This window comes from Miniopterus schreibersii (assembly GCF_964146895.1).
Source record: "Miniopterus schreibersii genome assembly, chromosome: 10".
Lineage (NCBI taxonomy): Eukaryota > Metazoa > Chordata > Mammalia > Chiroptera > Miniopteridae > Miniopterus > Miniopterus schreibersii.
This window is the reverse complement of record NC_138110.1, coordinates 80833176-80855610: the sequence shown is the minus strand read 5'-3', so window position 1 is coordinate 80855610 and position 22435 is coordinate 80833176. Positions and strand designations below refer to the sequence as shown.

At 39.8% G+C, this 22435-nt stretch overlaps 1 protein-coding gene across 1 annotated transcript in view; it reads right to left on the bottom strand.

Annotated features, from left to right (window-relative positions):
- Nucleotides 1–236: 236 nt before the first annotated feature.
- LOC308562362 (uncharacterized protein C18orf63) overlaps nt 237–22435 on the bottom strand; it is a gene marked incomplete at both ends in the record, with an annotated part of 30794 nt that continues 8595 nt past the window's right edge. Inside the window, 9 exons of the mRNA XM_081148347.1 lie at nt 237–395; nt 11249–11338; nt 11516–12529; nt 15438–15609; nt 16756–16859; nt 16971–17067; nt 17829–17938; nt 20579–20655; nt 22157–22198. Of these exons, the coding sequence (XP_081004473.1) occupies nt 237–395; nt 11249–11338; nt 11516–12529; nt 15438–15609; nt 16756–16859; nt 16971–17067; nt 17829–17938; nt 20579–20655; nt 22157–22198 (1865 nt within the window). The remainder of the gene's footprint in view (nt 396–11248; nt 11339–11515; nt 12530–15437; nt 15610–16755; nt 16860–16970; nt 17068–17828; nt 17939–20578; nt 20656–22156; nt 22199–22435) is intronic.

The following is a 22435-nucleotide window of genomic DNA, read 5'->3' as shown; positions in this document are numbered from 1 at the left end:
GCACCTGGACTGAAAACCGCGGGAGACCCCATCTCCCTTCTATGAGCTGTAACTTGGTGGGGATCACCCAGCGTGACTCTCCTGGGGTACAGCCACCTTCTCAAGGGAGAGGTGCTGAGAATAAAACATCTTAAAAGCATCTAAAAGTGCTTTTCCAGTTGCCAAGACTCTAGGCACTTGCTACTTGTTATTTCCCCAGGCTCCTAATCTCTCCAGGTGCCAGAGACACGTGAGGTTCAATCAGACACGTGCAAGTGCCCGGGTGCTGCGCGGGTCACGTTGACACATTCACTGTGGTGGTTGCGATGGGGAAGCGAGACCACGATACATAAACTGAAGTCCTGAGCACCCCCTGCGTCTCCCTGGGAGCGCTGCTGCTCGGCGAAGCAGTTCCCCTGAGACGATACCCAACCACGTGGAGCTGGGCCAAGCTTTTGCGACTGTAGGAAAGAGTTAAATACTGTATGTTAGAGTCTGACGCCTTTCTCTTTCCTTCACTTTCTCACGCAGTTGGCTCTGTCCCTGTCTATCCCAGCGGATCTGGAGCCCCCGGCTGGTCTAGAGGAATTACACGGAGCTTCTGGGATTGAGCTGTTTTAAAATAAAATCATTTAAAAAACTGACCAAATGCTCACTAATTATCATATAATCATGATGAATAAAGTCCAAATTGGACCCCAGGCCACCACTGCAACTTAATCCAGTTTCTCTTCACCAGCCCCCACTCTAGTCTACCTGGTCCACCTTCGGCTCACAAACCTGCCACTCTATGACTTATGAGCAAGTGACCTGCTTTACTTCTCTGGTCCATTTCCCGAGGCTTGTCTCGAGTTCCCAGAGCCGTGCTAACGCCCCCAGACAGGAAGCAGGTCCCCTGACCTCCGAGAGCGCTGTCTGTGCGACTCATAGGTCTTTATTGGGTCTGCTGTGCATCAGTTACTTTTTCTCCCTGAAAATATGTCCTGTGGAATAATAGGCCCCACTTCTCTCTAACTCGGGGTTAGAGGAAATGGAACTCTCGCGATGCTGTAACCCCTGGGAGGTGAAGGTCAGACAGGACACCTGGCTTCCCTAGCTAAGGGCCCTCGGCCTCTGCACTGTTGGCATCTGGGGTGGACAACCCCTTGTCGTCAGGTGCTGAGACAACAGACTCAAGGGCCCGCCTTGCTGGAAACCTGTCCCTATGCAGTAATTTCCACCACTGCTTTTTTTTTAAACTGTATTCTTTTAAAAAAAAAAAAGTATTGATTTCAGAGAGAGGCAGGGAGAGGGAGAAAGAGGTAGAAACATCAATGATGAGAGAGAGTCATTGATCAGGTGCCTCCTGCATGCCCCCCACTGGGCATCGAGCCCACAACCGGGCACGTGCCCTGACCAGGAATTGAACTACGATCTCCTGGATCCTAGGTCCATGCTCAACCGCTGAGCCACGTAGGCCGGGCTACACCACTGCTTTCTTAAAACACACTCTCCTCTGAATTTCTGCCACATAATCATCTCAGAATAAACTGTCCAGATCCTACTACATCTCACCCTGTGCCAATGGAAACTCCCAAACCCACCTGGAGAGCAGACGGGGGCTGCTGAACAGAAAGGCAGGAGCTTTTAAGGTACAAATGCAGCCTAACATCCAGAATGTGAACTGCGGGCCTGGCTCACAGTGGCCTTTAGACAACCACCTTGTTAGGAAACGTGAGTGGACGTCCTCTGTGACTGTGGCAGCTGGTAACGGCTGGATGATGCTCCAGAAGCTGGCCGGTCATCTGAGGAGAGTGACAGGCAGTCATTTGGAGAGAAGCCGAGCTGTGGCCCTGGCTTGGCAGCCACAGGGGATGGGAGGTTTCCAGTGCTCGTTAGAGACTGGAGAAATGCAGGACATCTTCCCTCATTAGGCTGTGGTTGAATCAGGACTGTGGGGCCTGGTGGAGAAACAACAGAATGTGAGGGAGCTGGCAGGACTTCTCAGGATGCTGACAGAGGCACAGATGCGGTGCTCAGCTGCGGGGCAGATGTGGCTGGAGTGTGGGTAGACATCATGGTAAGTACCCAGAGAGGAAATAGCCTCCAGGAGAAAACAAAACATCCCCTTGAGCTGTTTCATACTAAGGTTCAGGCGACCACGACTTCTTATCCCATTCAATGCCCGTCCTCTCTCCTGCTTCCTCTTCCAAAGTACGAAACTCAGAACAGGAAAACATTACCAAATTTCCCAGAACTTGTTACTGCAGACTTACGGGAATTCAGACCACCAAGCCCAGAACTTGCTCACTTGCTTTTCTCAGTGGCTCCTTCCATCGTCGGTTCTCAAGGCAGGACCTGCGCAGCATTTCCCGAGGGCCTCTGATCGATGACAGAGGATTCCGACTCTCCACAGCGAAAAGGGCCAGGGTCTCGAGCCTCAGCAGAGCCCCAGCGTTGTGAGCGCTACGTTCAACCACCACTCCCCAGGCACATTACAATGGGAAAAGGGGCAGAAGGTTCAGGGGTTACAAACTGGCAGGAGATAACAAGCACCCGCGGGGATGCAGAGGTTATTTTTATGCAGTAACTACTTACGGAAAGCAAAGCAGAATCCACAATTCCCAGCTTAACATGTTTCTCTTCCTTGCTGACCAATGGTAATAATACACGATGAACCAATCGATGTGTCTCTCTCACATCGATGTTTCCCTCTCTCTCCCTCCCTTCCACTCTCTGAAAAGCAATGGAAAAATATCCTCAGGTGAGGATTTAAAAAAAAAGATAATACACGATGACCCTGGGTGAGACCACATACCAAGATTTTACATATATATATATATATATATATATATATATATGGTTAAAAATTACATGTAAAACTATACGTAACTGTATATAAGTTATTAGGATATATATATTATATATATATTATATAAATATTATATAATACACCCTTAATGGAGAGAGGGATATAAAAAGCTGTAATTTTTCAGTTCCTGCAATTTCCTGCCTCTTAAGAGATGAGGTTGAATTTCTTTGAGGCCGAATGTCTGTTTCTTCTGGGAAGCCACCCCAACGGGAAAGACCCTCTTCTGGGAAGAAGATATTTGAAACCATGTGGCTCTGGCTCCAAGGAGCTAAACTCCTCTGAATAATGTAAAGGTTGTAATTATTGTGGTTGGAGTCACATTCTGCAGATCATGATTCTCTAATTTTCTTTCCCAAATGTGGATTTAAAACTACAATGTGCCAATACTCTGCTTATTTTGTGAGTTGGTGCGTAATTCCTCACAGGCAGTGTCGAGCAAAGATCCCCAGACTACAGGAAATCCATGTAGACCCAACTTTCTCTTCACTTCTCTGCACTGGATGAGAGACCACTGACAAAGAAGAGAAAGGAGGAAAAGTCAGGTGGGGAAAGGTAAGAACAGATAAAAAAAGGGAAACAAATCAACAGGGCTAGGGATGGCCCACCACTACACTGTTACTGGCTTACCAAAGGAGTCTCAGTAAATTTAAATGTATGACCAAGTGGACTTAAACTATAAAGTGATAACAGAAAAGTATCTGGAAACATAACTATTTATAAATTAAAATAGCTTCTAAATAGAAATCTGAAAGTATTTTAAACTGAAAATAAGGATGAGAAAACACAACATGTCAAAGTTGTGGGATATAGCTAAAGCAGTGCTTTGAGGGACACTTATAGCAATAAATGTTTATAGTAGAAAAGACAAAGATTTAACATCAGTGATCTGAGCTTCCACCACATCAGATAATCACTAAGTCCAATTAGTTTTCCTCTTTAAATATTTCTTAATAAATTTACTTCTCTCCATCATGCTACCACAGCTTCCTAACCCATCCCTGTCTCCAGTCTTGCCTTCCTCCAACCCCAAGTCTCCAGTTCCTTCTGTCCAGCTGCATGGCTCACTACTCCTTGTCCTTGCATTCCAGCCCTAGTGACCTCCTGTTCCTTAGCTGTCATGCCTTCTTTTGGGTTTTCTCACACGGTCTGCCTTGACCACTCTTCTACCTCCAGTCTACATTGCTAGTTCCCACCCATAAAAATACCCCCATTTACACTTCTCTTTGAGAGCTCTGCTCCTGCTGTAACTTCCATAGTAGCTCACTGTACTTTCTTTGTAGTGGCAGTTAACATCTTGTTCCATAGTCTCTCTTCCCCACTGAATTTGGGGAGCAGTGACTGGGTCCTCTGTATCTGATACTGTATATCTGGGCCCTAGCACAGTTCCTGGCATGTAGTAGGTGCTAAGTATTTTACAAATGAATGAAAGCCTATCTTAGTGGAAATATGACCACTAAGTCTGTGGTTGTGGGTTGACAAGGTCAGGATTTTTGGATTACAACTTGCTGTCAACACTGGTCATTTCCTGGCACTCACTTGTTCTTCCAACTTAACAGCCCCGCATTCTATTTGGGGATCTATGTGGCTCCTGCGAAGGGTGTACTTGCCCTGGCTCCAGTAGTTATGTAACTATTCACCATTGAGAAAGCTGATCTCTGTGACTTCAAATGCTTGAAGCTGCAATTTCAGGTGTTACTGGGATTCCCTCCATGGCTCCAGGGCCTCCATTCTGTCATCCTATGAGGAAAGGTACGGAGGGAAGTCCCCTGGCAGCGTTCCCATCACGCATTTCTGGTAGGGCTATTCCACAGCAACTGGGTGACTGCCTAGTGCCCTAGAAAGCATCAGTGATAACTTGGCACATGTCCGAGTGAAACATGCCGAATGTCATGAAGATGAAACAGGTAAGAATAAAAAAGGGAAACCAAAGTGTTTTTCGAAACAGTAACACTCCTGTGACATTTTTGCATATATTAAGAGGAAATGGCTGCCTCGTTGAAAGAGATATAATGCTGTGTTGTGCTCCATCTATTTAAAAAAAATAACACAAATTACTGTTTTCCTGATAATACAAATAATTCATGTTTAATATGGGCAATTTAGACATTTAAAAAGAGTATATAGCCCGGGCAGGCGTGGCTCAGCTACTGAGGATCCAGGAGATCACGGTTTGATTCCCAGTCAGGGCACATGCCCAGGTTGTGGGCTCGATCCCCAGTGGGGGGCATGCAGGAGGCAGCCGATCAATTACTCTCGCATCATTGATGTTTCTCTCTCTGAAATCAAGATATACAATATATATATATAAAGGGTATATAAAAGAAAAAAACCACCCAAAATGATACAGAGAGTAACTATGGTAATGTTCTGATGCATCTCCTTCCATATGTTTTAGTACACAGAACACAGACATGTTTTATTTACTTGAAAAATCATTAAAAAAAAGAAAAAAGCACAGTCTTCGTTTCATTTTTATTCTTTACACTGCACATATATATTTGATAAACTCTTGAATTCATGGTATTTTTCACAAAAAGGTTAAGAGCAAATGGGGCAATAAGGCAAGAGTTATTTTTTCTTCACAATACGTGAACTGCCTTCTCTCCGTGTACCTCGGCTTCCTCACTGTTAGGTGGGGTCACTGGACTGTTGGCTGAAACCTCTTTCTGCTGCTCAGCAAAGAGCAGGCAGGTCAGAAGGTGGCTTGAGAGGACATCTGGTCTATCTCTACACTTTCCAGCAGAATGACTGGTTAATTAAAACCAGTCCAGGCAAAATGGACCGATTCGATTTGGAAATTCTACCCTCCCTTTCCCCAGGAAGAAATTACACAGCCTTGCTACATAATCAACTCTAAATGTCTGAAAATTCTTTCTTCTGACATACACAGACGCTCTTTGCTTTGGGGCCTCTTTCCAATGAGACAATTCTTTCAAAGTTGAAAAGTCTGGGGAGATGAGATCTAAATGGAGCTGCCTGTCAGAAGTGTTGTGGTTCCCAACCTCCAGACGGAGCACAGCAGGCAGAGATGCTACAGGTAGCACAGAGTGTGGGGAGGGAGCAGAGAGACACACCCCGCTCATGCTCTCCTTGGCCAGAGAGTCTTTGTCCAGTTGGTAGCTCAAACACAATATTCGGTGATCTGCCTGTTACGTGTTAATGTTCCTACGTGGCATGGAAACTTGAAACCATGTTTCAATATAAATATTCCCTGATAATGTAGAACCAGCATTCTGTTCCTCATGGCCCCCAGAACTGCACAGCACTTGAAATCAGGTTAACCGGAGCTAGATTCAATCACTGCGTGACCTGATCGGCTATATGCAACTTGGGGTATTGAATATCCCACTTTATGTTGTTTTTACTCTCAGTTTCATCTAGTTATTTCCTTCGGGACCACAGAGCAATAGTAGGCGGCAAAGTAATGAAATGCGGTAAATCTGGTTAAAGAGAAATATGACTAAAAATACTTTCCTTTGTTTCATCTCAGCTGCCCCATATAGTGTGGCTTAAGCTAGTTTACAAAGTACTAAAACTAGTTCTTGGCGGGGGAAAAGGCAGGTTGAATTTATTGCTCTGGGAAACACAGAGCTCACTCAATTTTATACCATATAAAAGTTCTCTGTTTTATAGCTATGCCATAGAAGTCTAGGTCATAATCGTTAACACCGAGTTATACTGTGTGCTGCAGCAAGCTCACTAGAGTCCATGAGGTGGGACGTCACATGGGCTGCAAGGGGGCACGAAGGGTCTGCCAGCCCTGTGGCTTTACCACCTATAAAGCAACTGCATAGCCTGGGTACAGTGAGCAGGGGACATACACTGACACCATACAGACTCTGAAAGCCTTGACCATGATCTCTGAGGACAAGCCTTTCTGTTGATAACAGAGAACTTAACTGGGTTCTTAGATAGTTCTCTGTGTAAACTGGGAAGAGCTCCGGCTGGCACTGGCGCAGACCAACCAAGTGATGCTCAAGGGCTCAGAGGAGAAGCGGGAGGAATTCCCCGCCAACACATCTTGGTTCTTTTTTCTATTAATCCTGGCAATTTATTTCACTAAGCAACTTTAGAGTCCTACAACAAAAACAGTTCTTTATCAAACAAACACACCTTGGTTCTTGAAGGGCCTGTTCAAATATATGAGCTGCACACACCACCCCAAACCTTCACTCTCTACCATGAGGTTCTGAGTGAAATGAGGGATGGTCCTAAGGGAGTGTGTTTATGTGAGAGAGGAAAAGGAGACAAGGCTCAAGAACTCCTAATTCAAAGAGAGGGTTGTGAAGTTGTGTGGATATGGAGACAACTGGTGCCCACGAAGATGACCGTGTGAACATGCCTTGTAGATCCTGCCTTTGTGTCACACATGCCTATTCAGTCACTGTGACATGAAAAAGATTCTATTTGAAATACCTTCATTTTTTATTTAAAATAAGACACTATGTAGGATACAACACAATTTAAGCATCAATAAGAAATAACCATGACATTTTTAAACATTTGTAAATACTGACCATTCTTAAGTATCAGTAAGTACCCAGTGCAGTACCAGGTGATGAGCAATTTGAAAAAGAGCAACATCTGGTTAGTGAACTGGTCAGTAAAACAAAAGCTAATCATCAACACACCTGTATTTCTACCTATTTGTTACAGTAAGCAACAAACACAAGTAAAATAATATATAATAATGTATAATAGATTATAAAACTTAAATGAAAACAAATACAAATGTAGAAAGTAACAAGCACTATGAAGTTAAACTATGAATAGTATATGTAAAGTACTTTCACATTTCTATAAAGATGAATTCTTAGCATTAATTTTGGCAGACGGTCATAGTTTAAATACAATGGCTGATCTAAGATTCTTGACAACAAAAAACTAATTTATGCTTTTAAGATTATAATGATTATGAAACTAACATACGACTGGAATGTGACAAGTGACTGGGGGCAAGGCAGGGGGTCCACATGCATATGAATCACCAAAATTTGAATAAGTGCAATGTGGTTCTCCTTTTGTTATTTAGACCTGGAATTATTCTGGCTTTTAAGTTTATAATCTTTAAAATGAACCAAAATCTTCCTTGATTTCTCCAGTGAATCCTAGCAGAGCAATTTGGTCTAGAGCCTTTTCTCTGAACGAGGACAGTAAATAATCAATCTGTCCATGCATCTCTACAGTAAATCACACATATACATGTATATATACATATATATAAATTTGGGGGGGTAAACTTTCATTAGGACATGTATTGTAAGATAAAAAAATAAACCTACCTCTACACTAGGAAACAGACAGATCCTAAATCAAACAGGCTTTGCCATTTGGGTTGACATTTGTCTAAATGAAATACTACATTATAAATTCTAAGTTTTAGACACTCATGGAGTGGAGGAGGAGCTATCAAGGTTATTTATATAAAAAATTGGAAGATACTACACACTAATTAGGCAGTGGGTTTATCTTTTAATTATTCTGCTCAGTGTACAAACCATGTGTGTCTATTACCTATGGCACACTGACTGGACAGCTGAAGGAGGGCACCTAGGACACACAGAGCAGGGGAAGACTTATTTCAAGACTGAGTGCATGCTGTGGCCAACTGAGTGACCTAGTCTTATCAACGTGCTTATCAACCTCACTTCAGTAAAATATGTTCTCACCACAGCCTCAGAAACAAAATGACAGCTCGTTCTTGACTGCAGTCCACTAATTCTCCATCACACCATCTTCAGGATGAGAAAGACACATGCAAAACAGGCTTTACCCTAGATACGTTTCCCTATGAAAGTGGTAAAATATAACTGTAAAATAGAGATAAACCTGGAAAACAGAAAGTTTACAGTAAAGGTATATAGTGCACCAGTTAACCAGGCACAATTTCAAGAGGAAGAATGAAATTACGATTTAGCAGTAGAGTTCATGTTCCTGTTTGCATCTAATTGCAATGGCTTAGTGAAACAGCAAAAACAGTCAATCACACTAAGAAATCAAAATTCCACTTATACTTGGCTCTTTGATATTTTTAAAAAATTTAATGAAGGATTACTTCAGTGGAATATTGAGAATTTAAAAAAAATATTTTACCATAATTACATAACATTTTGTATATTAAACACCTAAAACGTTTGAAAGCCAGAATAATACCAGTGAGCAGCTAGTTCTGCCTCTTCTTACACATTAGATACATTTATCTGTACTATAGACCGGAAGGTCATTCTTGACATTTGCTTCAAATCAAGCATGCTCCCACGTCTCAGCCCGGACCTGGAGGGGTTTCTTGAGAGCAGACTGTGGCCAATGGTGCATGGTGCTGTTACTTCAGCAACCTGCCCCCCTGCCTGGCACAGAGGACCAGCTGTGGACGTGACGAACAAAGACACCTCCACCCCAATAGTTAGATATGTGCCAAAGGCTCTAGTTCTCCTGTGAAATAGGTTCTATGTTTATTAAGGGCTTCCTGTTCATGTTAAACTAAAGTGAAATTCAGTGAGTCAATAAAGACATGGCAGCCACCCCAAAATGTAATGTATATTAAAAAAATGCTATCCCTTAAGTGTGTGTACAGGTACACGTGTATGTACACACTTATACACACTAAAGCATTTATGGGTGAAATGATATGCTATCCTGAATGTACTTTAGGTAGTAAAGAAGTGTGTCTGTGAGGAACAGAGGGAACAGGGGCAAAATATTAACAATGGTTGAAGCTGGATGATAGGTACTTAGAGGTTCTTTATGCTATTATCTGTACTTTGTGTGGTTTGCAAATTTCAATAATAAAAATAATGTAAATAAATTTCAATAATAATGACAAAATAAAGATATTTTCAACTAACAAAACTAGTCACATAAATGGATATTTTGCAAACATCGGTAACAAGACTATTCATTCCCATGACACTGTTATCATAGTGAAAAGTCGGGAAGACCATAAGTGTCAATCAGCAGGGACTGTTAAGTATGTCTACATGCAATGAACCTTGTATGCAACCATGAAACGTGACACTGTCACAGGGAAAGTCCCATTCACAGTCCATGCTCACAGGAATGCGTGAGGGTCCAGAATGGTTATCTCTGCAAAGAGGAATTACAAAATTTTTTCTTGAAATTGTTTTATACTTCTCAAATTTCTTATAAAGGCATATATTAATTTTACATTTGAGGGAAATTAGTTTCCATAATGATATCCTATAATTTTCTCATTTTCTTTCTAGGTGATGGGAATGACTTTGTATTTTAAAAAACTGTTTTAGGTCTTAAGTAATTCACAGTGGGAAAATTATACACTTCTAAAACTTACGAAGTCTGGAATAGATTTCACTTATTTTAAAAATGAACAATTTTGCCCAGCTGGGCGTGGCTCAGCGGCTGAGCATCAACGTAGGATCCAGGAGATTGAGGTTCGATTCCTGGTCAGGGCACATGCCCAGGTTGCAGGCTCCATCCCCAGTCAGGGGGCATGCAGGGGGCAGCGAATCAACGATGACTCACTCATCATTGATGTTTCTACCTCTCTCTCCCTCTCCCTTCCTCTCTCTGAAAACAATAAAGATGCATTTTTAAAAAGTTTTTAAAAAAAGAAAAATATTAAGGCATGATAGCACATAGCTTTTCCTTACTGACCTACTAAGTGCATTAACACATAAGATATCAAACACTACATTAAACACACATGATTACATACATAGGAATAGATTTAAGTACCTTTTGGTTGACTCAAATCAGGCTGAAATTCCTATTAATTATAAAGATAAATAGCATTTGGAAAAAAAGAGAAGAAAATGTTTTCCAGTTTGCTCATAAAGAATTTGAATTGAAAGTATTCCAATAGTTCTATGCAAAAAAGTGTTTGTGTGTGTTTTAGCAATGTTTGTTCTTAGAACAGAACAGATGGCAGGATGGAATAAAATTTAATTTCCAGATGCAGGGTTTTGTAAATTCAGCGCCGTGGACTCAGCATTATCAGCTAAGTCTTAAGCTTACCTTTTGCCAGCACTACAACATTTTTGGAGTAAATTTTAACTTAGTGATTAAACTTTGAAACATCACTTAAGGTTAATCATCTTAGGTAAGAGTCCCCAAAGATTCGTGTTTTAGGGGTTGTGGACTGGTATCTTTGGGCAACCTGCTTGCTGCTGTGCCCTGGAAGCTCTTTGTCTGCAGTGACCCCAGCACAGAGTGGGAGGAGACAGCAATGGGACCTCTCTCCACCTCCTCCCTCTTCTGGGTCTTTGCTTATGTAACAGATGCTGTATTGTTCTCAACATTTCCTATTTCCTTGCTGATTTTAAGGCTTCAAGGAATTTAAAGTAACTCCTCCTTATCAAGAGATTGGAGATCTCTAACCTTGGCAATCCCAATTCAGATAACGTAAAGAAAAAATAAATCAAAAGACATCACCTAAGTTACCTGATGGGCATTTCCAGCTTTCACATCCACGTTGGAAGCTGGAGGGATGAGGAGAGATTTCTTAGGTTTTGATTTGTCCAAGTCACACATCTGTAATCAGATTAAGAAATCACATTTTTAATTAAGTTAATTGTATATACTTGCAGTTGTGTGAGGGCACATTTTAATGTTTCTTAATGTGATTTTGGGAAAATCCCTTAATTCTTTCTTTAGGGATTAAAGGTCTATAGTGTGAAAAATATCCCCAGATGAAAACTGTTTTCTTACCTGGCTCATAGAAGAAGTGGATTGTCCGTAGTGGACATTACTGGAACGAGGCTGCTTCGCAGGTTTTGAAGATTCCTGACATAGTTTTCTCTTAGGCCTGTGGGCTGTTCTGCCTGCTATCAGTCTGTGGTCAGTGACATCAACTTCTTCAGTTTGACTGACTGACTGCTGCTGGAGTAGCTGGGCACCTTCTATTTCTGTGTCTGATTCAAAAATGTGCGGTCTTTTCACTTTTAGTGACTCGTGTCCTTTCCCTAAAATTTGTGCTATATGTTTGCTTGTTAAAGTTTCTTTTCCATTGACTTGGCAGTCGGCGGCACTTTTTATCCCACCTAAACTGCTGTCTGACACCTGAAATCCTAAACTATCAGAGAGTTGCTTACTTGCATTCACATTCGCAGCTGATGATTTTCTGTGAGGAGGGTATCTTGTTACCCTTTCACAGGACTCAGCCTTTTTTTCTTGCACGGGTCCAGAAGTCTTCTGGTTTAAATTTCTAGGTTTCATCTGAATGTTACAATTAGATTTTTTTTTTGTAGCTGGATCTAAATTCTGTTTGTCATTCTGGATTGTACTGGTTTCAAGTGAAAACAACTTAGATTCTGTAACATGTTGTTTTCTTCTCAGGTTGCCAGGTTCTAAGACGTTTCTGTTCATTTGCAATGATCGAGTTTTGAAAACTGGTATGAATTTAGGGGCCATGTTACTTTGGGAGCTAAAGTTTGTGTCTTGAGCTTGAGTATGTGCTCTGGTGGGCTTTGGTGTTTCCAAATGTACTTGAGGTGCCTTGTCACACAGGGACTGCTTTCTGCTCTGAGCAGATTCCAGCTGGAGGTGCGGAGCTGAGGACACGCAGGGCTCCTGCTGGCTGACCCAAAGCTCCACCTTGTGGTCCATGGCTACTGAGTGTGGTAGAAGATGTTGAGCCAGGGTGGGTCCTATGGAAGGCGCCTGGGTCAGAGAGGACCTGAACATTTGTTTAGAAGTCAGATTAGGGGGCTTGACTCTGTCTTCCTGAAAGAATACAGATTAAGAAATTTAAAAAATGTAATATTGTCCTTAATGGAAAAGAAATGATATAAAATATCATCAAAATAAGAACATAAAGTAACACTACAATATATAAAATAAGTAAAGAAAAACAAAAAACAAAGGTATCTTCTTGAGGAAATGTGTTTATTTCTTATGGTGTACCCTTCTTTAGACATCAGCTTTTCATGATAATATATTAAGATGAAGATATGTTCTAACTTCTCAACTATAATTAGCTACCAATTGTCCTCCAAACTTGCTTGGGCTGCTGACTTGCTCAGAACATCTTTCCCCCTTCACTCCATATTTTTTTCTCTTGACTCCTGCCTTATATGCAGTTGTACTGTGCGGTGGACATGGGATTGCCTTTAACACCCATCCCAGACTTCTTCTAGAGCCTGGACACAGAAAATGAACATCTCCTTTGTAGCTGGGGTTCAGGATATGATTTGGGATCAACCAATCAGATGCACTCACACCATATTTGGAAAGAAGGTGAGAGGTAAAGCTACTTCTGCTGAAAAGTTTAACATGAACACTTTTGGTTTCTTAGTAGCAGAAGCCAAGTGTCTGCCCACCAGTTCTGAAGGTGTCCAGAAACAGAGCTGAGGGCATTTACTCTCCCGATGTAGACAGATTAATAGGCAAAAGCACCAAACGCCTTTCACCACACACCGCAGCCCTCACCCTCAGGAGGCTTCCCCTGCACATACATGCTATCCAGGCGAGAGGAACAGGTGTTAAATTTGAATAAACTGCTACTCAAAAAGATGTTTTATCAGAAATGACTGAGTCATCTTAAAGTGTCTAGACTGAATTTTTTTCCATTTGATGAAAAAAGAGTTCAAGAACTAAGTTGAAATCAATCATAGAAAATCAAAGAAGAACCATTTTCTCTGGACTACTGGGTTTCATAAACAATAGTAACTTTCAAACAACATACCTATTACTTGAGATACCGAAACAAAAACAAAAGTAAAAGACAAACCACCTCATTCTAGGCAGATCCACATTAGATTCCTTATGTTTTGACCTAAAACTTACCGAGAACATGTATCTGAAATATGCTGATATTCACACCCTGTTCCATCTTCACCTGTCTCAGAAATATGCGTCTGGTGGAAATACTTTCCAGCAGCTTATTTTGCCCCCTAGCCTGTCAGTGTATTATTTACTCTTCCTTCCAATTTCTAAAATGCAGTATTGAGCCCAGAGGGGGGACCCTCGAGGTCTATATTCAAAATTTATAAAAAGACTACAAAAAGGGACCATGTAAACAGCAGATGAGATCATAAATAATTTAGAGAACTTAAAATACTTAAATGGTCAACAAATGAAGGCTTTGTAAAGCCAAAACCCAACAAAAACATAAGCTTTGCCACATTATAACCACTATTCTGCCAGGTGTCACTGGCAAATGTGACTGAGTTGACTTTTAATTTCTAGAACTTTACATATAATTTATATAGCTTTGTATATTACCATGAAATTAGAGGGAAACCAAAAGCTTTAACCTCTAGGTACATCTGAATGGATATCTAATGGAATCCTAGAATTAAGGTAATGAATGATTAAATGAAACTTGAGGATTGACCAAAATGACCAAATGTGTTCTATCTATTAAAATCTGGCTCTGTATTGCACAACTTGAGTGTTTCTTTATTAAAGTTGAACCAGAATTCAGCTAAAGTCAGACCTAACCCCAGGTTTGTAGAAAATATGGGGTTGAGAAGAATATGTTAACTTTACATGACATGGTACAAGGAGGCAATCGGTCAAATCTGGAATACAGGACATTTTCCAGGGCAAATGATCCAGAGTTCCCAGCAAATAACTGGCATAAACAAAGGGAAGTGGGTCTGGAATGTTATAGAAAAGAGACTTAAGACACATAACCACCAAATGAAATTATGTGGCCCTTGCTTGGATTCTGACTTAGACAAAATGTCTAAAAGCAAATCTCTGAGAATTGGGGTATGACATGGCATCAGATAATCAAACTTTTGTCTTTCCTTTGATGAAAACACATAACTATGTCATTCTAAAGAAGGAGCATCATTGAAAATCTAAAATTAAACTTTCATAGATTTGTTCTTTAAAAATTTTCCCTTTAATTTTGTTTTCTTTCTTTTTACCTCACCTGAGGACATGCTTAGAGAGAGGAAGGGGAAAAGGGGGAGGGGGGGAGGGAGGGAGGGAGGGAGGGGGAAAGGGAGAGGGAGAGAGAGAGAGAAACATTAATGTGAAGATCAGTTGCCTTCCGTATGTTCCCTGATGGGACTTGAGCTGGGAACCTGCAACCTTTGGGTGCACAGGGTGATGCTCAACCAACTGAGCCACTCTAGCAAGGCTGATTTCGTTTTCTTTGAACAAAAATCTTATTCTAGTGAGTGTGAAAACAGGCCATCATATTTTCTTTATCAGTATTACTTAATTCTACTTCTTTTTCATAAATAAGATTACACAGGCTTTTTCAATCAATCAGATAAAATGGCAAAAGTTCAAAGTTGGATTTGTATGAGGCAAATGTTTCTGAATTATCCTATAAGATCACTTAATCACCGAAAAGACATTTAATGAACACCTATATGCACCAGGCACTTGGGGTAAAGAGATGACCAAGATCTTTAGCCTCCAGGGGTTCACACTAAAGAGAAAAAATAGACCAGTGAACAACTACTACTCTAACAGCACGTTAAATACAATAACAACAAACCTTAGTGACAGGTGGCTAAGTACAGTAACAGTAAACAGTATTAGGGAAACAGAGACCCGAGAGAAAAGAATTATATCACAAAGGATTAGTTGGTCCACCAGAGGAGGCAAGAGATCCGCATAAGACAGGAGCACAGCATGTCTCAGAGAACTCGGTAGGACACGAATGTCTTACCTGTGTTCGTGGTTTTGTCAGTTCTTGTGTGCAGTAGTACGATTTTGTTGTCATCTTTATGGGAAATCCACATATATGGGGCAGTTTAGATTTTAAATCTGAAAGAAAACTTTTCAACACACCTTCCAAATCTATCCTTGGGAAGAACTGTATGGGCTGACTTCTGATGCAACTAAGAGGGTATGTAAACAATGTTAAAGAGCAACAGGACATTTCTATGGAATGAAAAAAGTCTTAACTAGTAACTGTTAAAAAGGCACATACAACTAAATCTAACTATTTCATATATTGCTTATTTATTCCAAGCTAAATAACTCCAATTTATAATCCAAAGCTAAAAAGCATGTTTTCTCACAGGGATATTAATTACTTCTATTTTAGTGTCCATGATCAAGACAGCTCACTGGGTCCTTACAACACAGCTTTCCTTACAGGCTGGCAAACTAAGACATCCTACAAATGATGCATACGAAAGGCGCTATGACCTTTATAGAGTGTTTATAGTAAACAATAAACAGGCTGCATCACCAAAAGCAGTAAAGTCTCAGTACACAGAAACAACACAAATTTCATTCAAACTCAGAAGCAGTTATTTGAAAAAAGCAGTTACTTTTCTGTTGAAAAATATTCTGAAGATTTGGCAAAATAAATTGGCATTTAATGAAAGAGAATAGTGGATACCTGTCAACCCTAATTTTATATTAGGATCTGGGTTAGGAAACAATACAGAAAGAACACTATGGCTCTTCTCTCTTCCATTCTAAACTCGGCTGGTCAGAATATGGGACAGAGACAGGAATGGTAAGACCAGTATTAAGACTGAAGAGTTTCACTGAAGCACTTGTGCTCTTTCTTGGTAGGTTTTAAAAATGTTAAGATATTTTCTTAAATCAATGGCCTGCATTAAGTACAAGTCAAATCCTCTAAATATTGCCTGTAAGACAATCTTCCAAAAATAAAATTATTTGTTATACAACTAATTCTAATTCTATCCTCTCAGAATATCCAAAATGCCACTGGAGGGAGCCCTTGGCTAAGGAGAATGCTATGATTATTTTCTCCTTTCTACTAGAAATCATGCATGTAAACACTTTATCTACTATAAAGTTTCGATGCTGTCTAAATTGCTAAAGCATGTTTAAGGGGAGAAATCATTATTAAAGTCATCTTCAAGTAAAAATGGGAAGAAAATAAAAAATACTCATGCAGATAAAAGAAGTAGAGAGGAAAGTAGTTTCCTTTAGACACAGAGAAGGTTAACAATGACACCAGGGCAGGAGAGAGACCAGGTCATAGGTGGGCAGAGAGTACCCATGACGAGTGGTGTAAAGGATATGTAAAGACCCTTCCTGCTATCATTCTGAAGTAGATGCTGCAGTATACTTGAACATTCCCACAATCCTCTGGAAGTTTATAGCCATACTGAAAATTAAGAACAAAGTGAAATTCTGTTGTGAGAAAGTTAAATTTAGGTTAAATTATAAGAAGGAAAACCAAATAACTTCCTGTATAATATATATCTGTGTTCCTTACCAGGTCATCCCAGTGCATCTGGAAATCTTTGTATGAGTGAAAAGGACAGTGAGGAGGCGTGGTATGAAGAACACTTAGTATCTGTCCCTTTTTCATACTATGAAAAATAAGAGTTTGGTAAAATACCATGAGCCAATGCTTAGATATAGTTTAAGTTAACTATGGGATTTAGAAAGTGTTGAAAAAGATTTAAGAACTATCTACACATAAGTAATAAACTATTCATTTGCTCCTAGTTCCCAACACACATTCTATGAAATCTTAACAGCTAGAATTATTAGGAATGACTAAACTGAATCGGTGCAAACAATATGCTGGTTATAAACACAAAGTAACAACTAACGTTTGGGGGAAGTTTAGGAACTGAGAAAATGAGTCTCAAATCTGTTTCCCGCCCACCGCTCTTCTGAGGAATGAGACCATGACACGTACGCTCCTGAAAGTTCTTCACTGTGAAGCAGGTAAAATTTCATCCCAATAGTCCTATTTGTATTAGTAACAAGCCATTTTTTTCTGAATATAGTACAAACTTAAAACTTAGCTTATATCAAATGATAAGATTACTATAATAGTTGTAATCTCATAAGAAAATATCTAGGAATTTTACTTTAGAAAATAGATCCAATAGAAATGTATAAATGTATATTATACATTTAATGGATAACAGAATTATTTTAGTAATCTGAAATTAATGGTTTCTGTAAATATGACAATACTGTTGCAATGTTTTTAAAGTTATAATTCAGTTTCAAGAGTTCACAGGATGGTTTATACTTTTGCATATCTCAACACTGAGGCAAAATTAGAGGAAAATGATGCATCTGAACCTCCCCTAGATACTACAGATTGAAATCTCACCTTGGCAAAACGTAGCACCAGTTGCTTAAAATGGAATGACCCTCAATGACAGCATTCTTGTGAGTATCAAAGTTCTTGATAACACTTTGAGAAATATCAAATTCTTTTAGCTTTTAATAGAAGCAAGATTTTAATGTGTAAGTCCTCAAAAGAATTTGGCAAACAAAAAGACACATTAAAAGACACATACTGTGTTTGTTACACACACTCACACAGTTATAAAGTAGTTTTAAAGGCCTCAGTTAACACTGGGCCAACCAGTTCACATAACGTGAGCGATGTTTCAGCTCACCTCGTCTCTCCTCTGCCAGTAGAGAAGGTACACGCTCTCCCTCTTAACTTCCAAATCAAACGTCTATTCTGCCCTGTTTCACAGACATGTGTGAACTACCTGTTACAGCAGTCGGGATGTGAAAAGTGCCCTACCAAAAATGTAAGGTGAGATTCAGAGGAGCTGAGGACAAATTATAATTTAGGGAGTTAACTTAAATGAACTGAACAAGTATGTACTGAGTGTATAATGTTGAGTAGAAAAGAGAAGAGCATGTCCCTCATTTCTGGTGTTTGCTTCTGTGTGGACAAAAGCTCTGCTACCCGGATGCCCTTGGGCCCCTAGTTCGTTCCTCTCTAGGGCAGATGAAGTGACTTAATCTGGTAGGTAAAATTGGGACAACTCCTTCCTCTTCCTCTTGGGAGCTGGCCTGCTGGCAAAAAGTGGTATTGTGCATTCTCTCTGTCACTTTGGGAATGATGCCTGATCTCCCAAGGGAGCCTGTGGATTTCCATCACTGCCATTCATAGGTGGGCCAATCTACCTAATTCTAGGGTTCAGATAGGCCACATTCCCCAACAGCTGTTTCTTTTTCATTAATAGTGTGACTATATGTCTTTTAAAATAAATAAAATGGAGACCAAACTTGAACATTCTTTACGCAGAAAAAAATAGCCAAGCCACATAAGCAAAACCTAACTTAGCTTATTTTGCAATGCAAACAAAATTTAACTTAGATTATTTTTTGTAAATGCCTCCAGAAATTATAAATAAAACTTAAATTGTTTTCCAGAATGGTATAAAATAATCACTTTTAATCCATCACTTGGAAAACCCTTGTTATAATCAACCATTATTAAAATTAAATCACTTAACGAATTTTCTATGTAAACTGTCCTGGAACAACACACCTCTGGGCTTCATTCTACTCCTGGCTTTAAGACTCCAGGGTTCACAAACTGCTCTTTTATGCACAGTAAACTCTTAACAAATCCAATTTTAGTTGATCTGATTTTATTTTTAATGTATTGTAGGTTATACATATTAGACCAGTATCCCATTAGGTTAGTGTCCCTTTCACTCTCAAAAGTGTCCACTTTGGGTAAGTTTCTCATCCTATTAACAAAGGTGGTATTCTAATCTCTGTCTCACTCTTTGTTAATCTCTATCTGGTTCAAAAATCAGGGATCTAAAACAGCAGTATCATCTGTAAAGAAGTCAACGTGCAGTAAGGTACAATAATTAGTCCTCAAGAAGCTTATTATAAAGTTACGGGATATATAAATGAGGAGTATAACTCTACAAATACAAATCAGTATGTGAGCATGGTGCAGAATGGTGTGGAGGTTTAAGAGGGTAGAGCTCACACTGGGTCTGGTGCCCTAAAGGTTCATCGGTATGAGATACTAACAGCCCATGCCAGTTATTCATGTGCAGGTCAGCTTCCCTACCAGCTCACGTAAAGCTCCAGGGGAGAGCAGATCCCATTCCTCTGTCTTTGTAATCAGAAAGAGGAAAGTGACTGCAGTAGCATTTGAGCTGGCTCTTCAAGGATGGGCAGCATGTGTAGCCAATCGCGGTTCTTGAAGCCAAGGGAGAACCATCTCTTCCATGCCTGGGGTTTCTTGGCCTGGACACTACTGACACTGGGCTGAATAACTCTTTCTTGGGGTGACGGGGGGTTGTGTCCTGTGCACTGTAGGATATTCAGCAGCATCTCTGGCTTCTATCCACTAAATGACAGTAGCAACACACCTCTCCCCCTCTGTGATACCCAACCTTCTCTCAAGATGTTACAAAATGTCTGATGGGGAACAAAAGCACTCACTCCCCCATCAGCCTCTGGGAGAAGCACTGGAACAGAAAAGGGTAAATCATACCTACTGAGATAGCGTTGGTGTGTCAGGTTCTATGCTGGGTGCTACGAGAACAGAAAAACAAAACATATCCTTCCTTCCTAAGAAGGCAAAAAATGTTAAGTGTAAAACGTAGGGGCCAAAAAAACAAACAAACAAAAAACCTACCAGTATGCCAGTGGGGAGATATTACATTTGCTATGGGCTGGAACAGTGCTTTCAATGTTGGGAGGTGTAAGAGGCGGCAAGAAGTGGGCAGGCACTGAGGCAGGACAGGGTTGTGAGTAGTCCTGAATGTCACTAAAAAGATTTTTTTCCCCGCCTTAGGTGAGCTTTCTGAGTTTTCTTTTGTATGTGAAGCACATCCTCTTGTTCAATCTTTCATAAAAAGATTTTTGAGCAAGGGAATAATATGACTGGATCAGTGCAGAACTGACAATATTTTCTTTGGGTAAACAGATTTAGAACAATAGCAAGAGATCAAGAATTTAATACGGATTTTGAAAATAAAAAATCTTATCACTCTTCTTAAAAATTAAAACCTACCAGCATGTTAGTAATAATAATAAATACATTAAGTATATAACAAATAAAGGCAGTTATAGAAATCAAGTATGTGGTACCTCCGGTGGTGGCAGTCTAATTGTATAGGCTTCTATACTTAGACAGACTTGAGTTTCTGTTACATTGATGTCTAACACTGAAAATAAAATATTTAACCGTAAACTTTCTGGAATTATTACTCCAGCCTATCAAATTAAGTATTTCAGTAACAAAAGAAATTACTTTAACTTAATTTATTCAAGTTAGAAACTCAGTTAAGAATAGATGTTTTTTTCACACATAGTAAAAGTCAATTACCATATTACATTTGAAAGCTGTAGATGAGACATTTACAAGGTGACAAAGGCTGAAGCAACGTCGTCGATGTGGGTATGTATACGTTGGGGGATGTCACAGGGCAGGGTTGCAATAAGAAAAATGAGATATCCCACAGTTGAGGGGAAAGCGGTAAGTACCTTTTACAAGTCTGACATCTATTATATGTAAAAATAGAGACTGTCTTCTTAAATCAGGAGGTACCATGCCATGATTCTGACTTTAGTAGTGTTTCACTAACGAATGCCCTCAAATATTCTGGCAGATACACTCTGGGTCTTATAGAGCCTCAAGGCTTCTACCTTGCTTTCTCATAATTAAAAGTACTTTACAAGCCAGATACTGGTTATCTTGGGAAGGGTTAATACCTCCAAGAAAGCAGGAGTGGGCTTGTGGGGTGCTGGTAATTTTCTGTTTCTTGATCTGAGAACTGGTTATAAGGGTAAGTTTAGTTTGTGAAAATCCAATGAGCTATACTCTACCAATTCATCAGTTTTGCTGTAGAATATTACATTCGGTAAACTAAACAAAAAACCTCTAACACACAGAGAATGTTGCTCTCCTAAACTTTAATCTCCGACAGCTGTAGTCTCCTGACAGTGTTTGGGGATGAAACTAAATTTAGGAATGAACCCATTCGTCCACAGCTAGAGCATAATGACTACCACTGTTCAACTTAAACATAAAACGAGTGCAAGGGCAACTGAAACGGAAGAGCTGTGGATTATAGCTGCTAGCCCAGGATCTAAGGCTATGCCCCAACGGTGAAAGCTACCGTGATTGATTACTAATGTCTTCCTGGGCTCAGGATTTCCACCTATCTGCTATCTCTGGACTACTGTTTAGAAACTTGCCCACCTGCAAGTCAGCCATGCATGTCACTGAAAAAGTTTATTAGACCGTAAACTGTTATCTTAGCTCATCTGTGTCTCTTCAGACTTTTCTTTTTTAAGGAGAAAAAGAATCATGTTCTTATAAGATGCAAAGCTTTTACTTTCAACAATACTGAAGAATTTTTGATAATTCTGGAAACTACGTATTATAAATTCCTGTAAGAATTAAACTGCTTCATAGTCATAATTTTCTTTAAGTAGAGAAATAAAAAACAGCTTTTATTCCAATTGAGAAAAGTGAATTTTTCTCAATAAAGTAGGCTATATATTTTGAACCACAGTTATTTCCCTGGGTGAAATTGTAATTACAACATCTGGTTAAATTCCGATATCTAATCACCAAGATTGTACCAACTCAACAACTCAATCAACACTGCTTAACAACTGTTGATTAATGTTTTATCTATTGACTTACGCATTTTTACTTACCAACAGCATTTTGCTTTCCCATCTGAGAAAGAAATTCTCTTCCTTAAAAAATTGATAGGATATGCCATATTATAACCCATGAAACACGTTTGATAAATATAACCCTTTCAAGTGAAATTAGCAAGCTAAGGAAAATGCTTTAAAATACAGTTTTATAAAAAGGAATATTCTAAACATCAAGTATTACATAATAAACATGTTTTCTTTAAAGAAACATCAGCAGGCCCTTGGATATAATCCCAAAGTAAGGAGATGACAATTATGTTGTTATGGGCTTGC